At 51.0% G+C, this 11,802-nt stretch overlaps 1 protein-coding gene across 3 annotated transcripts in view; it reads right to left on the bottom strand.

The window, feature by feature from the left end:
- Nucleotides 1-841: 841 nt before the first annotated feature.
- The window catches only part of MMEL1 (membrane metallo-endopeptidase-like 1), a 96,021-nt gene continuing 85,060 nt past the window's right edge, over nucleotides 842-11,802 (bottom strand). For all 3 annotated transcript variants that reach the window (XM_015411138.1, XM_015411146.1, XM_015411131.1), the window contains exons 20-23: nucleotides 11,568-11,633; nucleotides 6,225-6,320; nucleotides 5,110-5,186; nucleotides 842-1,691 (exon numbers count right to left, since the gene is read on the bottom strand). In XM_015411138.1, the coding sequence (XP_015266624.1) occupies nucleotides 1,592-1,691; nucleotides 5,110-5,186; nucleotides 6,225-6,320; nucleotides 11,568-11,633 (339 nt within the window). In that variant the 3' untranslated portion in view covers nucleotides 842-1,591. The remainder of the gene's footprint in view (nucleotides 1,692-5,109; nucleotides 5,187-6,224; nucleotides 6,321-11,567; nucleotides 11,634-11,802) is intronic.

The raw sequence follows: 11,802 nt of genomic DNA, 5'->3' as shown, positions 1-11,802 counted from the left end.
TACTCCCCCTTCTCTTCTCTGAGGCATGGAGGTCCCTTAACGGCATTCTCCCCTCTTTTTTGAGGTGGATGCAGTCCAAAGAGACAGACCACACAAGGGAGGAAAATGAGAATGTGGAAAAGCCCACAGTGATCAGCAAGGGGGAAAAGGGAAATTTCACTCAACGAATATGTGGAACTCCTTGCTACAGAGTGTATCGATGGCCACTGCTTTGGTTGTCCTTCAAATGGGGGTTAGACAAGTTCATGGAGCAGAAGCTCAACAATTGCTATTTTATTTTGTTTTGTTTTTTGGCTTTCACGTTGCAGCTGACTTATGGTGACCCTGTAGCCTTTTCAGGGCAAGGGATGTTCAGAGGCGGTTTGCCATTGCCTGTGTCTGCAGGCGTAGCAACCCTGGACTTCCTTGGTTGGTCTATCATCCAAATACTAACCCGGCTCTGCTTAGCTTCTGAGATCTGACGCAATCAGGCTATCCAGATCGGGGTAACTGCTATTAGCCACAGCCAGGGCTACTTTTGGGCAGGAACGCACAGGAACGGAGTTCCGGCTGGCTCCCAAGTTGGCCACGCCCAGCAGGAACTCATTAGCATAACAGGCCACACCCAACAGCAGACACTCATTAGGATTGGCTACTTTAGGGGTGTGTTGCCTAACATGCAAAGGAGTTCCTGCTACAAAAAAAGCCCTGGGTTTGGACAACAAACAAGGTAAACAGAATAAGAAGCAAAAAGTGGGTGTGGCTGGATGACCACACTTCTGGTAACATGGGGGTGTGGCCTAATATGCTAATGAGCTGTGCTGTCAGGGGTGTGGCCTAATCTGCTAATGAGTTTCTGCTGTTGGGTGTGGCCTATTATGCTAATGAGTTCCTGCTGGGCTTTTTCTACAAAAAGAGCCCTGGACAGCTGTTCAATAGAACCTCTATGGTCAGATGCAATATATCTCTGCCTATTGGATCCTGGGAACCCAGAGTGTGGAGGAGGAAGAACTGTTGCCTTGATAAACCATTTGGTCATCTTACTAGCCACTGCAGGAGACTGGATGCTGACTATACGGGCTCTTGGTCTGATCTGGCAAGGCCCTTTGTGCAGATTGGCCTGGAAAAGAAGGGGAAGTTGCACAGCAAGCAGCAATTGGTGGCTTGATCCTAACTTCGGACAAAGGCTAACTCAGTGGAGGGATAAGACCCCCCTTAAAAATGAGATTTTTTTTCAAATCGCAAAAATTAAAACTCACTGAAAAATAGAACAGTCTCTCTCTTTTTTTTAAATAGCTAATCTTTTAAACCCTGATGTATCTTAATAACAGTCGACGTCTTTAGAAACAGTCTGGTTTTTCTTCTTTTGAAGCACACCGTAGCTTTCAACACAGGCGATATTTCAAGATAACTGGTCCACGTGAACCACCAGAATCAGAACCGTAGTCCGTCCTGTCGTGACCGAAATAGCTGCACTGTTAACCTTGGCTGCGACTCAACCGGGGAGGGAGGGGAGAAAATAAAAAACCAACAGGCACATCATTGGCAAAATCCAAACAAGTCCAGAGTTTCAGGCTGCGGAAGCCTGAGGCTGATTCTCAAGTCTCTTTGGCTACCAGACTCTGCACTTCTGTACCGGGTGCATGGCCATGCCCCCTTTGCAGTGGAATGCTTCCGAAAAGGCTTCGAAGTTCTGCAAGGAACCCATCACCCTGGGAGGGAAGGAGAAGAAAAGGAATGTCTCAAAAAAAGGACACTGTAGGATATTGTGCAGCTAGAAGACAGCTAAAGAAACTGGGAATTTTCACTTTATTTTATTAGATTTGTATCCTGCTAGGGTTGCCAGTGGGGGGGGACGGGACACGAGGTTTCCCATCTGGGATCTTCTGGTGTGCATTGCGATGACATCACCCGGAAGTGATGCCATTGTGCTAGGCACGTCGCTGGGGGACACTCTTGCATCTGGCCAGAAACTCTGTGGTACCATAGAGCTTTTTGGCTGAGCGCTAGAGTGTCCCCCCCCCAGTGACGTGCCCGGTGTGTTGATGTCACCTCCGGGTGACATCATTGTGCCAGACACATCGACACGATCCCGGGACTTTGGGGGTGGGGTTTCCCCCACCAGCTGAATCCGGGTTGGTGGATCGGGGGCCCTAAAAGTGCGCAAACCTCTGCCCCCCTGGGGGAATGGCAAGCCTATATCCCGCCCTCCCCACATAGCAGGCTCAGGGTGGGTTCCATCAAATATGCGAACAATTAAAAAGAATTAAAATACATCAGCAAAACACAACAATATCCCTATATTTCTTATCCAAGCCTCAACAGATGAGGTCTATTTCAGATTGGGGTTCCCAGATGGTAACACAGATCTTACCCACTGAAAGTGAGGCTCAATAGAGGGGGGATGCCCTCTGCCTCAACTGAAAGCCCGGTGGAAGAGCTCAGTCTTGCAGGCCCCGCGGAACTGTAGAAGGTCCCGCAGGGCCCTGATCTCATATGGGAGCTCATTCCACTAGTTGAGGCAAGATGGATGTCCCTGGGGCCGGGGACCAGTGGAGATGCTGATTAGCAGATCGTAAAGCCCTTCGAGGATTTGCAGGAAGGACATCACCAGAGGTCATTTCGGGGGGAATCGCGGGGGATCGCAATTCCCCCGGGTGAGGTACGGGGGGCGGGGCACATGACGAAGCCCCGCCCCCTGCTTCCAGCCGCCCCGCTTCCAGCCCTCATTCAGCCAGGAGGAGGCAGGAGAAGAGGAGAAGAGGGAGGGTAAGTTGCTTCCTCCCTGCCTCTCCCCACCCCTGCCTGCCTGGGGCCAGGGAGGGCCTTGGCGGGGCTTCCTTGCCCTCCCGCCGGCCTTGCAGGTCCACCGCCGGGCCCCTCATGGGGCTCAGCAGTGGAGCTGCAAGGCCGCCGGTGGCGGTCGGGACCGTTTGGGGCGGGGTGTGTGGCCTTATGACACACTTCTGGTGATGTCAGAGGGTGTGGCCTTATGACACACTTCCGGTGATGGCAGGGTGTGTGGCATATGCTAATGAGTTATGCTAATGAGTTCCCCTCGCTCTTTTTCTACGAAACGACCCCTGGACATCACTCCGCCCTCTGACTCCGCCCTCGCTCGAGCAGCCGCTGCCGTCCTGGATCATTCTCTGCCGCCGCCATTTTTCCTCGCTCGCCGCCGCCGCCACCTTCTCTCTTCATCTCTTCATCTCTCTGTCGTTGGCGGGAGCTGGGACGGGGGACGGGGGCTCAACGCGGTGGGGATTCGAACAGCCTTATGGCTGTTCGCTACAGATGAAGAGTTCTGGGGAACTCTAAAGCTCGCGCACTGCTCTGTGTTATTCTGGTTGTTCTTAATGAAAGGTATGATATGATCGTTGTTCCATTCCTAGGGTCGCCAGCCTCCAGGTGGGGCATGGCATTCCCCTGGAATTACAACTGACCCCCAAGCTACAGAGATCAGTTCCCCTGGAGGAAATGGCAACTTTGGAAGGCACCACATCCCTGTGGAGGTCTCTCCAAACTCCACCCTCCCCAGGCTCCAACCCCAAATCTCCAGGCATCTCCCACCCAGAGCTGGCAACTCTACCCATTCCCAACCTATGTCACTATGTTGGGACTCCGTTTCCTACTACTGGCATGGTTTTTTCCCATCTAACATCTGACTCTTCTAGGGGAGGAGGAGGAGCAGCAGGAGTAGATTGGATTTATACCTGCCTGTCACTCGGAGTCTCAGAGCGGCTTACAATCTCCTTCCCCTCCCCACAACAGACACCCTGTGAGCAGTGTTCCCTCTAAGCTGAGTTAGTGTGAGCTAGCTCACAGTTTGTTAGCCTACGACGGCTCACACGTTTTTGTCTTAGCTCGGGAAACAGGGCTCCAGAGCAAACTCGTTTATGCAGCAGCCAAATTGCTCGCTCACAACTTTAATGCCCGTAGCTCACAAAGTAGAATTTTTGCTCACAAGACTCCACAGCTTAGAGCAGGGGTGTTGAATTCATTTGTTATGAGGGCTGGATCTGACATAAATGAAACCTTGTTGGGCCGGGCCATGTATGTCATAAAATGTAATGCTAGGTAGCGGAGGTATAAACTTTATAAAGGACACAAACACAAAGGTTTTTTTAAACCGAAAATAAAAACATGCTTAAAACAGCACTCTCGCAATATTTGGTTTATTTAACAGTGTCTGATAACTGACACCTCTTGCTCTGAATTATTGCATCAAAATGTCTGTGCTGTTGCAATCTTGAGTATGCTGTTCAGGTGTGTATCTGTAAGCTGCAAACCTGCAATGATGCAGCAGCAGCAGAACTGGAAGAAGAAGCAGAAGACAGCCAGTTCCACTGTGGGCCTGATAGAAGCCCTCCGGGGGCCTGATCCAGCCCCCGGGTTGCATGTTTGACACCCCTGGCTTAGAGGGAGCATTGCCTGTGAGGTAGGTGGGGCTGAGAGAGCTCTTTTGAGGACTGCTCTTGAGAGAACAGCTCTGAGAGAACTTGTGACTGACCCAAGATAACACTAGCAGCTGCATGTGGAGGAGCGGGGAATAAAACCCAGTTCTTTCATATTAGAGTCTGTGCTCCTACCCACGACACCAAACAAGCTCAGGTGCCTCTGTTAATTATTTAGACTCATTTGTTCATTGAGCTATTTATACCCCACTTTTCTCCCAATGTGGACCCAAAGTAGTTTGCCATGTCTTTCATCCTTCCTCCATTTTATCCTCACACCAACCCTGTGAGGTAAGCTAGGTGGAGAGGGAGAGGGACCGACCCAAGACCACCCGGTGAGCGGGTCCCAGGTCTCCTAGCCCAGTTCTCTGACCACCACACCTGTCTATTTATGACAGAGTCTCCTTTCCTCTCTTTTCCACTTTCCTCTTATAATGTATCTTGCCTTTAATCAGTTTCTGCTGTTGGGTGTGGCCTATTATGCTAATGAGTTCCTGCTGGGCTTTTTCTACAAAAAGAGTCCTGGCTCCAGGTATTTCCCAACCCAGAGCTGGCAACACAAGCAAATACGGCCATATCAACCCCTTCCCCAGGAAGGGCTTACTTCATTGTTAATTCTGGTAACTACATGGTAAATAACAACAGTGGGTTGGGAGAAGAGTCACTAGGACCTTACCTGTACTTTAACGGACTGTGGACATCAGTCTTAATGGATTGGCTTGCATATTCAGGCCTGTAGGAACCGCACCAGACCTGGACAGGGACAATGAGTTCAGTTTGCATAAGTCCAAAAACGTCCCACATAGACAGAAACACCCGTGTAGAACCAGTCAAGCCAAATGCTGACCTGGATTCTTAGGATATGGATCTTAAGGACCTGTGCTGTTCCAAAGCCACACCCTTAGCAGCCCAATCTATAGTTGACACACCTCTAATGTATCTAGTTTGATTCCCCAGCTTTCTTTCTGGCTTCTGCTCAGACATAGACATGGTCCATCCACTAGGTGGACCTAGGCAGTTTCCTAGGGCAGCAGAGGGTGAGGGGTGCCCAGGTCAGTAGAAGAGGCTTGCCCAGAGTGTAAGGCTGCCAGACCCCTTGGTGGAGGTGGGGTGTCCCCTGCTGCCACCGGGGGGACTTCCCAGGAGAAAGAGAAAGGCCCAGGCCTTGTTGCTGGCATTGCACAGAAAATGATGTCATCAGGCCAGCGCCATTCGGGTGATGCTCTGGTATTTGGGCAAAAACTCTATGGTAGGAGATGGTCTTACCATAGAGTTTTTGCCAAAACACCAGGGCGTTGCAGGGACATCACAGAGTGACGGCATCACTTCCTGTGTGATGCCAGCAACGAGGCCTGGGCCTTTCTCTTTCTCCTGATAAGTCCCCCCAACCCTGGCCACTTGCCAGGAGGGACCCTAACCCTAACCTTAACCTTAACCCCCTATGAAGGAGGGAATGAACATGGGTCGGCCTGGTGGCTCAAGTTGTGCACCCATCTGGCCGGCCAGCCTAGGGTGCCAGAAGCCCTACAGCTGGCCCTGTTTCTGTATTTTTGGTTCCAGGACCCAGCCCTGATGGACTCTTTTATTTGCAAGTGCTGATCTTGATGCAAACAAAGGGAGCAAAAGCCTATATGCAGAGGCATCCTTGCCGCCACTTTCTGCTAGGAAGATCAACACCAGAAGCTCAGAGCTTCCTGACTGCATCTTCCCCACCTGGACAGGTAAAGGAGCTTAGAAGGAGAAAGCAGAGAAACAGCTGAACGTTATAAGAGGAGACCCTCTTCCAACAACCTGGGCGAAATTGAGGAAGAAGAGCTGTTCATGAGTCAGATCCAACCCAGGTAAACTTGGCTCCTTTCCTTCTCTTTCAACCCACTTTAGGTAAGCCTGTTGGGGGAAAAAACAAAGTAATTATCGCCTAACAATGAAAAAGGACTTTTATGTCTTCTGTAATATAACATCAAGCCCTGATCTGGATAGCCGAGGCTAACCCAATCGCGTCAGATCTCGGAAGCTAACCAGGGCCAGCCCTGGTAAGTATTTGGATGGGAGACCACCAAGGAATATCAGGGTCTCTTCGAAGAGGCAGGCAATGGCAAACCTCCTCTGAATGCCTCTTGCCTTGAAAGCCCTACAGGGTCACCATAAATTGGCTGCAACTCGATGGCCAAAAAAAAAGTTAACATCCCTGATGCTGCCTCAAGATGATGAGGGACGGGCACAAACTGGCTCACGAACTAAAATTCATGACGAATTTTGGCCGGTTCACGGTTCGCAAAGTGAAGTTTGTGGCAGGTGAACTGGCATGGACTTTACATGAACTTTCAAGCAGTTCGCGGAGGTCTGTTGCAGTTTGTGAACGGGTACATTTCCAGACAGACTGTCTCAGCTCAATCCTGAATGTTCACCAAACTTCAAAGCAACTGGGGGGGGGGGAAACCTGGAGGGCATATAGGGGAGCATCCGGGGGAAGGTCCCCTGCAACTTTGGTGTCTCTAGCTTGTACAGGATCTGTTCTATACACTCCTGAACCTCCTGAACCTGTGCCTGCCATTTCCCCAGAAAGCATTTTCCTGGGGGGCACCTTCTTTGGAGGGGGTATAATGTGGACTCCTGAAATCCAATCCTCGCCAGTCTCAGAAGGCAGGTAGAGGAGAGTCAGCTGGAGATTCCCTGCAAGTCTGGTGTCTCTAGCATGCTGGAGGGCTGTTTTGCCACACCACGAACCTCAAGAATGGAACCAGTTCATTTGGCCCCTAAAAGTTCACGTGGTTCGCGAACTGGGCATACCACGAACAGAATCAAACTGCATTTTCCCGGTTCAGGCCCATCCCTAAAGACGATTCTCTGCACAAGGCAGACCACAAAATAGCACTCCCCTCCCATAAGTGCTGGCTGACAAACCCCCCCCCCCCGGTGTTGCGCACATCCCCTGTGCACTCTCACTGCCCCCATGGTTACTAGGCTTGCCAACCTCCAGATGGGGCCTGGAGATCTCCTGGAATCACATCTGATCTCCAGACTACAGAGATCAGTTCCCCTGAAGAAAGTGCTTTAGAGCAGGGGTGTCAAACTCATTTGTTATGGGGGCCTGGTCTGACATAAATGAGACCTTGCTGGGCCGGGCCATGTGTGTCATAAACTGTAATGCCAGGTAGCGGAGATATAAACTTTATAAAGGACACAAACTCAAAGGGGTTTTTTTTTAACCGAAAATAAAACCATGCTTAAAACATCAGCGCACTTGCAATATTTTGTTTATTTAGGGCTGCCAAGTGGGGGTGGGGGGCAGGGAAACCCCCGCTTTGGAGGCCCGATTTCCACCGCTGCGGAATCGGGCCCCGGGGGGAACTCCGCCCCCCCCAAAGCGCAGCGTAGCTGCGTCACTGGAGGTGATGCAGCCACGTCGTTCACCTTGGGGGGCGTGGCCAGATCGTCGGAGGGAAAACTCTATGGTTTTCCTTCCAAAGATCTGGGCCACGGCATCAACGTGAGCGATGTAGCACGTCACTTCCTGTGATGTGCTGGCGGCGCGCCACCAAGGAGCTCCCGGAGCCCAGCAAGGCTCCCCCGCCGCCAAGGTAAGAAGACTTGGCAACCCTATGTTTATTTAACAGTGTCTGATAACTGACACCTCTTGCTCTGAATTATTGCATCAAAATGTCTGTGCTGTTGCAGTCTTGAGTATGCTGTTCAGGTGTGTATCTGTAAACTGCAAACCTACGATGACGCAGCAGCAGCAGCAGCAGAAGACAGCCAGTTCCACTGTGGGCCTGATCCAGCCCCCGGGCCACATATTTGACACCCCTGATTCGGAGGGTGGACTCTGGCATCATATCCTGCTGGGGTCCCTCCTCCCTCCAAACTCTGCCCTCCCCAGGCTTTATCCTCAGATCTCCAGGAATTTCCCAACCCAGAGCTGGCAACCCGGTCTCCAAGAAACCTGTCTAGGTGTTTGGTTCAGGTTGTCAAGACAACCATCGTAGCTCTTAGCGGTAAACCTTTTGGGGAGGAAAGCAAGGAGTTCAGTTTGCTCCTCGCCTGATGTTCACTTCCCTCTCGGCTCCTCAAGCGGCAGATTATAACCTTCTGCAATGTCAAACCCATTACCTGGGGCTGCTGGGCGTTTAATTGGCCAATTTTGCTTTTTAGGGCCAGAGCTATTACTGGGAACAACGTAATGTGCTTTGGCGCCAGGTACTTCAGAATGCTCCCTTGCCTTTGGAGTTGACTCTCCCCCTCTCCCCACCCCAAATCAAAGAAATAGCTTTGGAGACTAGATTTGCAAAATGATCCCTTCTGAATAATTGTCAGTGTTGGTTCCGAATCTTTATATTGGGGGGGGGGGGAAGAGAACCTTCAACCTTGGCCTCCTCGTGCATCCTTTCCTTATCTTTCAGTGGTAGCAACCTCAGACGTATCAGCCTGTCCCTCACCTAGCATAATTTAAAGGGGGCAGATGGGGAGGGGCGGAGCTGTGGCTCAGTGGCAGAGCATCTGTCTGGCGCACAGAAGGTCCCAGGTTCAATCCCCGGCATCCCCAGTTAACGGATCTCAGAGTAGGTGATGTGAAAGATCTCCGCCAGAGACCCTGGAGAGCCGCTGCCAGTCTGAGTAGACAATGCTGACTTTGATGGACCAAGGCTCTGGATTCAGTACCACGCGGCTTCGTGGGTTCACGTGCACAAGGTCTCCCTTCTCTGCTTTCTCATCTCCTCTCTTGCAGTTCTCCCCGCATTCATTTGCCTTGAACGGTTCTCCCTTGTCCCCCTGCTAAAAATGCCGGAGGCAACTTGCAACCCAATTAAAACACATAACGATCCAATAAAAACCTGACATAAAGATCAAATGGGCCAGTAGTCTGGGACAAAAACATCCCGGGTCGTAAAACCTAGACAATGAGGACACAGCCATGGCGGCGGTCAGCACGGAGGAGATGAAGAGAGGCAGTGACTTCCCAAGAAGGCGGTTGGCTCGGCAGCTGATGACGTGGCCAGCAGGAGGACGCCCGGAGCCGCAAGGACGATGTGACGCCCACCGCGGCTGCGCACCAGGGCCCATAACCAACAGCCCCCGAGAGGAGTCTCCAGAGAGCTGAAAGAACAGCGGAGGCCGCGGAAGACGCACCGGAGAAAACTGAAAGAAGTCGCCCACTTGCCGGATAAACGAATGATCGGAGCCGGGAGGGTACCTGGTAGGGCTCCCCCCACCCCAGACGTACTGTGGCCATAGTTAGGGTTTCTGCATAGGTCTCTGCACCATGCACCGTGTAAGCCGCTCAGAGCCCTTCGGGGGTGAGCGGGGTACAAATTGAAAGTATAAATAAAGAAATAAATAGCCTTTTAAAAACCCAAGCAGAGAGGAGTCACAGATAAATGATAAGTATCTTGCAACTGTGGAGCCCATTTCCATAATGTTACCTTGGCGGAAACCTTACAACAGCCCTGTAAGGCCAGCTGGCATTACTGTCCCTATACTGCAGATTGGGGGAACTGAGGTTGCGAGAATGGCTTATGTAAGGTCGCTGGTGAGCTCATGGCAGACATGACTCAGCGGTTCCTCAGGCCACGGCTCCGTCCATGAAGGCAAGTTGAGCAGGGAGACAAGAGAGAAGGGAACCCCCCCCCCCATGTTGTGCTGCTATTATTTGCTCCATTCCAGGATTGCAAGCTCTGAGGGTTGTTTGAGTTTGGGAAAACAGCTCTCGTGGCCCTTCCTCCTCCCAGCACCACAGTCCCAATCAGAATTGGGCCCTGTGGCACTGGGGGAAGTTCCCTCCAGCTGCAAGATACCACGAACCAATTCATTAAAAAGTGCATTGTATAGTGAGCTGATCTCTGTTGCCTGGAGATCAGTTGTAAGAGTGGGATATCTCCAGTCATCACCTGGACGTTGGCATCCCTTTACGGTGCTGCCCATGTTGTGAGAATGCCTATCACATTTCCTCTAACAACAAAGGATCTATCAACAAATGAATGTTGTGAATTTAAATTGGTGGAGAGGGCTCTTTTTGTAGCAGGAACTCCTTTGCATATTAGGCAACACACCCCTAATGTAGCCAATCCTCCAAGAGCTTATGGAGCTCTTTCTTACAGGGGCTACTGTAAGCTCTTGGAGGATTGGCTACATTAGGGGTGTGTCGCCGAATATGCAAAGGAGTTCCCGCTACAAAAAGAGCCAGGGGCCGTGTCAAGTTCTTTCCCGTCCAGCTCCCTAACCAGAATATCCAGTGGGGGTATTAACCTTAGGAGGAGATTTTTCACAACACATCCTCCTCCTGTCTGTTCCTATCAATGGGAGATGCCAGGGACTGACTCTGGACCTTCTGCATGAAAAGCAGATGCCCTTGGAATAGCATTACACGCAGGAAATAAGAACTTCCTGGTAGACCCCGGCCTGAGAGAAGTCCGGTTGTCCTCGGGCTGGGCTTCCCCAGCCCTGGCCCCTGTCTGGTGGAACGCTCTGCTGGAAGACATCTGTGCCCTGCAGGAGTTGTTACCATTCTGCAGGGCATGAAAGCCAGAGATAATTCCCCATCCCTCGTAACCCCTCCCCCAAGGAAGCTGGGGAGCTGGAATTCCTTCCGCCATCTCATATACTGTATGTATGCTGTTTTTATTTATTGGTAATTATTGGGTTATTTTAAATTAGTTTTAACTTGAAGAAGAAGAAGAAGAGATTGGATTTGTACCTCGCCCGTCACTACCCGAAGGCGTCTCAGAGGGCCTTACAATCTCCTTCCCCTCCCCCACAACAGACACCCTGTGAGGTAGGTGGGGCTGAGAGAGCTCTGAGAGAACTGCCCTTGAGAGAACAGCTCTGAAAGAACTTGTGACTGACCCAAGGTCGCACCAGCACCTGCACGTGGAGGAGTGGGGAATCAAACCCGGTCCTCCCAGATTAGAGTCCACGTGCTACAGCACTACACCAAACTGAGATTTGTACATTATTTTGTTGAGAGCCGCCCTGAGCCCTGCTTCTAGGGAAGGGCGGCCTAGTAAATCTGATTTAATAAATAAATAAAAATAAATAACCCTGGGCCATGGCCCCTCATTCCAGATTCCAGCAATAACTGATGTTAACTCCTGCCATATCTGAAGGAAAACACACACACACATACAGGAACTCAGTTACCTTGTAAGCCTGGCGGACACCTCCATTGTCAGCAATGTTTTCTCCAAGTGTGTTGATTCCACTGACCTATGACAGAAAACACGCATTGGTTCCACACTGAAACCACATCTTCCCTGCTCCTTTCATTTACGGTGCCAGATTTTCACTCTACTGTTTCCTAGTTCTCCTCAATTCCAGTTCAGCCTTGAGACCAGGCTATGATCGAGAGCTGTACCATTCACAGTTTGTAGCTGCT

Source organism: Gekko japonicus, unplaced genomic scaffold, assembly GCF_001447785.1.
Source record: "Gekko japonicus isolate JY-2015 unplaced genomic scaffold, Gekko_japonicus_V1.1 scaffold411, whole genome shotgun sequence".
NCBI classification, from domain to species: domain Eukaryota; kingdom Metazoa; phylum Chordata; class Lepidosauria; order Squamata; family Gekkonidae; genus Gekko; species Gekko japonicus.
Note: the sequence above shows the minus strand (reverse complement) of the source record. Positions and strands in the feature narration are given on the sequence as shown.